This window comes from Pinus tabuliformis, chromosome Q (assembly GCF_031772625.1).
Source record: "Pinus tabuliformis cultivar Carrire ecotype Pingquan chromosome Q, CPIR1, whole genome shotgun sequence".
Taxonomy (NCBI): domain Eukaryota; kingdom Viridiplantae; phylum Streptophyta; class Pinopsida; order Pinales; family Pinaceae; genus Pinus; species Pinus tabuliformis.
Window position 1 is genome coordinate 1,338,302,520 of NC_142296.1, and position 4,511 is coordinate 1,338,307,030.

General features: G+C 34.7%; 1 protein-coding gene across 1 annotated transcript; it reads right to left on the bottom strand.

Annotated features, from left to right (window-relative positions):
• Positions 1 to 2,670: 2,670 nt before the first annotated feature.
• Positions 2,671 to 3,563, bottom strand: LOC149224800 (rapid alkalinization factor-like). Its single transcript, XM_089383610.1, has one exon. It carries the CDS (start codon positions 3,478 to 3,480, stop codon positions 3,109 to 3,111), a length of 372 nt encoding a protein of 123 aa, XP_089239736.1. The 5' UTR covers positions 3,481 to 3,563; the 3' UTR covers positions 2,671 to 3,108.
• Positions 3,564 to 4,511: the final 948 nt, after the last annotated feature.

Consider the following 4,511-nt stretch of genomic DNA (forward strand, 5'->3'; position numbering starts at 1 on the left):
AAATATTTAGCTCCTATCATGAGATCGAAAGCCAAGGACATAGATTAAAAAATAAATAAATTAGATAAAATAATGTAACTATTAAGGTTTTTTTCCTTATTATAAAAATAATATATATATAGATTTGCTAAATAATAGAAGTAGATCCGTGGAGTCCAAATTCTTTCCTAGTCAACATTGTAGAACATGAGTAAAATTATTTTCAAATCAATTCCAAATACCAAAAGTCAGACAAAAAAATTGGTGATGGACTTGTTTTCAATTGCTTACCCTTGCATCAAAGAGACAGTGATAGGACTTGCTTTCAATGGCTTACCTTGCAACAAATCCTTATCAACCTGCACTTAAAAAACAATCAGAGTATATAATAGCAAATTTGTTTAATTGTATAATGATATAGCTTTTCTCTCTTTCAGATTTTGAGCGTAGAATATACAACGGAATCCACCGCGCTACAGGCAATAACTCGGCATCGTGTATCTCTATTTCAACGTTCAATTCCAGATCGTGCTTGGGATCAAATCCCTATCCCCCCATGAATAGGAATTTCGTTAACGTTCTATTCGGGATCGCGTATCTCTTCTCGATTCTATTCCAAAGTTACAAAATAACAACGCATCTCCTCTATTCTATTCAAAGTAACAAAATAACAAAGTTTGGTTGGATAATTGATATATCCGAGTCAATCTGTAATTTTTTATTTGTTTTTATTTTTACTAAAAAAATGTTTTTGTCATTGAATGTAGAGAGGTAAATGATTCTATGATATAAAATAATGAAGTCTTTTAAAGAGGCGGAGGAATTGTTGGACAGTCAAAAGTGACCGGAATTCAGGGAAAAAAATTCAAAATTTTTGCAGAAGCAGTCTTTGAATCATGTTTTTGATGGTGGAAAAGGATTCAGCGCCATCAAAATTCATTTAGGACACCTAAAATTTTGAAGTTTAACAATTATAATTTGGATTTACAAAAATCCTTGCCTTATTTTCTCTAAATATAATTGAAATTTTCATAACTTTCTGAACAACTCTTCCACCTCATTAAACTACACGTAAAATAATTCACAATTTTAATATCATGATTTTTATTTTTTTTTCACAACACATTATAAAAAGAAAGTCACAGTTTTGACGTTAGGCTTTGTAAAATTGAATTGGTGGAGAATAGAAAGAACCCATATTGAATCGTTCTTTCTTCTCCATTAGCTAAATATATGCTTGATTGAAAGTGAAAGTAGCAGAGGCTCTTTTCTGTTCTGTGAATACCATGTCTAAATTTGTGGCGTATCTGTGTTTTGTTGCATGTCATTCCATAATTCCACCAATGGAAACAACCTGTCTAGCCCCCACAATTTGACAGTAGGTGGGAGCATAATCCAGGTAACAACGATCCAGTCGCAAGAAATTGCAATGAAACTGATCAACAAGATCAAGAAAGAAAAATAGTAAAATATAATTAAAGATTCAGAAGTTCTTGAAAAAAAATTACATGAATTTACTGAAATTATAAGTTTGAGCTGAGACTCAATCAAAATTATTGAAAATACAAGTTATAACTATATAATTAAATATTTCACCATTTATTTATGTATTCAAAAAATTATTTTAAATAAAAATATCATTCTTACCAAAATTTCATTGCCAATTTCAACTAAAAATAGACAAATCATAAAACACCTGAACTATGTTTTACTTAACTTTATCTTAATTATAAATTATGGAAATATAACAAACAAAGTAAATTGGTAATTTTGTGATTAAATTTTCAATAATCTGAATTTGCAATAACCAACATAGATCCATTTTAAGTGTGGATCTAACATGATTTGAGAAAGATCAAAAATCTTTATGTACAAACATCTTTAAAGTGTAAAATACAATATATTATTTTTCATTATTTAATAAATTATATCTAAAAGAAATTAATTTTTAAATGATATATACATTATTTTTCTATTTAAAACATAATTTTTATTTTTATTTTTATTTTAAAATAACTATAAAAACAAAATTCCACATCCCTATAAAATAAACCTCCATAAACCTCCATGCTCAAAAATATCATGACAAATTGTAGAATTGAAATCTCATATACACATTAACGTTGTCATCACAAACCGTGGCGATTGAAATCAGGAATAATCCCATCAATATGAAGCTAGCTTTTATCCTCCGGATATATACAACATATTATACTGAAGAAAGCTTCAAGTAAACATATTTTCCAACTCCATAGCCATTAAATGCAGGAAATGAGTAAAGGATGGTGTCCATCAACTGTAATGTTGCTCCATGCCTGTTGGAATCCAAGATTTACTTCGCCAGTAGCAGATGAAATATTAAAATTTGATATGAAACATGATTCTTTAATAGATCTGGATTTAAAATTATAAATTAATCAGGATTTAAGACTGTTTTTCAATAGTATTCGTTAAATTTATCCAAATTAACTATATATTAATATCTAATAAAAAATAAGATAAATTTTATCCTGGTTTCACAGACATTTAAGCTTTCAAAACAACTCAACTGTGTAGGATCATATGGGCAATAAACCAATAGATGCATTTACAATGTAAACCCTGTTGGTCACCCCCAAACAAATGATGAGATAATAAGTATTTTAATGGATAACCAAGTGAAAAGGAAAAACACTAATACAGGACTATGAATATATTGCTTCAAATTATTTCAAAACAAATACAAGACTGGATATACTGTATGAAATACAGCAAGTACAGACCGAATCTCACTGTATAACAAGTACCATTTTTGGTTGAAACAATAATCTTGCTGATTTAAGTTATTTTCCCTCGCGGGATTTGAACCTCCATCCACCTTATGATGGCCAGCATCATCTGAACCACAAGCCAAAGTCTGCACCAGACTGGGAATTTCTTTACCATTTCTAGGAGTAGAGTCCAAATAACAATCTTTAATTTTCACTTCAATTATTAAAAAGAATTTATTATATAAAATAAAATAAAAAACAAATCATCACACGAGAATAAGACATGGACTGGAGTTGTGGCCAGTAAGAACAGAGGAGATATTGTTATTGTAAAATGACCGCCCCAGGTTCGAATCTGGCGCAGAACTATGAGCTCATTTCAGCCAGTATCCCTGGCGCAGCGTGTAATCCGGGAACAGCCGCGAGTATAAGGATTGGCCTGCTTGCCCCGTCGACAATTATAATAAGAAACCCCGCGTCTGCGGCACGGCACCCTGTCCCTGGAGAGGGCACCATAACTAATATAGGACCTCCTCCACCACAAACTCCTCCGATTCGATTCCGAGTCCATCAGCATTTCCTCCTCCTCTTCGTCAAAGCACTCGCCGATCGAACCACTGCACTGTCTCTGCTTCGCCGTCCAGTTCAGCAAGCCATCGTCGGCGTCCATGGCGCCCACGGACACCGCCACGAGAAGCAGCAACAGCAATCCCGATACCACCCGGACGAGACTCGAACCCGACACCACCATCGGGAAATAGCTTTAAGAAAGCACTGAGTCACCCAGAGATCTGGCGGCCTTCTGGTTTTTCAGGGGATTGTTTTTTAATTCTGCCAGAGACCTTTTCAATTTGCAATCACGGTTGATTGCGCCTGAGATATATAAATATATATTTGGAACGCTCGCGAGAGAATCGTGGACTCTCTTGATTGCGTCAACCCCTATTTAAAGCCTCGGCGTCAGCTGTTATGCGTGTGGATTGTAAATTCCTTTGAATAGGCGCCTGCCACTAACAAATTTTGAGATCCATCCTCATCCCCGTCGTATTCTTCGTTTCGAAAACCACCAAATGGCAGCCATTCACGTCTAGCTTTGCTGTCAAATACGCGCCAAACTCGCTCTCGATTTTTTTTTGTCAACCTTTTAAAGGCGAAACTAACTTTCCGTTTTCAATGCCCTACTGACGCGTTTTAGCTCCAAAAATAATGGTAACTTAATGGATTTCAGATGGATTTGAGAATGTTTTGCCTCCAAAGCAGGTTCCGTTCACAAGTAACCTTCTGCGTGTCTGGGGCAGCGCAAATGGGCACTCCATCGTCCAATATTACTCAATAAACTCTGCAATGTATTACTCTATAAATGCTGTAATGATTTTTTTACTGAAGGTATTATCAGTGAAAGAAATGGTGTCGCAGGACAATTGCAATATTGCTTTGAAGGTTTATGGTGAGGTGTAAAGATAGGGATTTAGTAAGAGAGGGCCTATTCCTGCGTCTCCCGTAGAATTTATGATTCAGTAAGAGAGGGCCTATTCCTGAGTCTCCCATTTATGACTCAGTAAGAGAAGGCCTGAGTCTCCTGTAGAATTTGAAACCACACGAAATAACATCCCATTGGAACCAGAGAAAACACAACCATATGTTGTTTATTATGGTCTTGCTATTGAAGAACCAGTTAGGTTACTTAATAGGTAGAGTTCTTCTCCGTCACAAGGGCAAGGGTTAAAAGCTTGGGAGCCCTGGCACTGGATTTGTGCGACTACGTTCATCTTGACAAAGGGT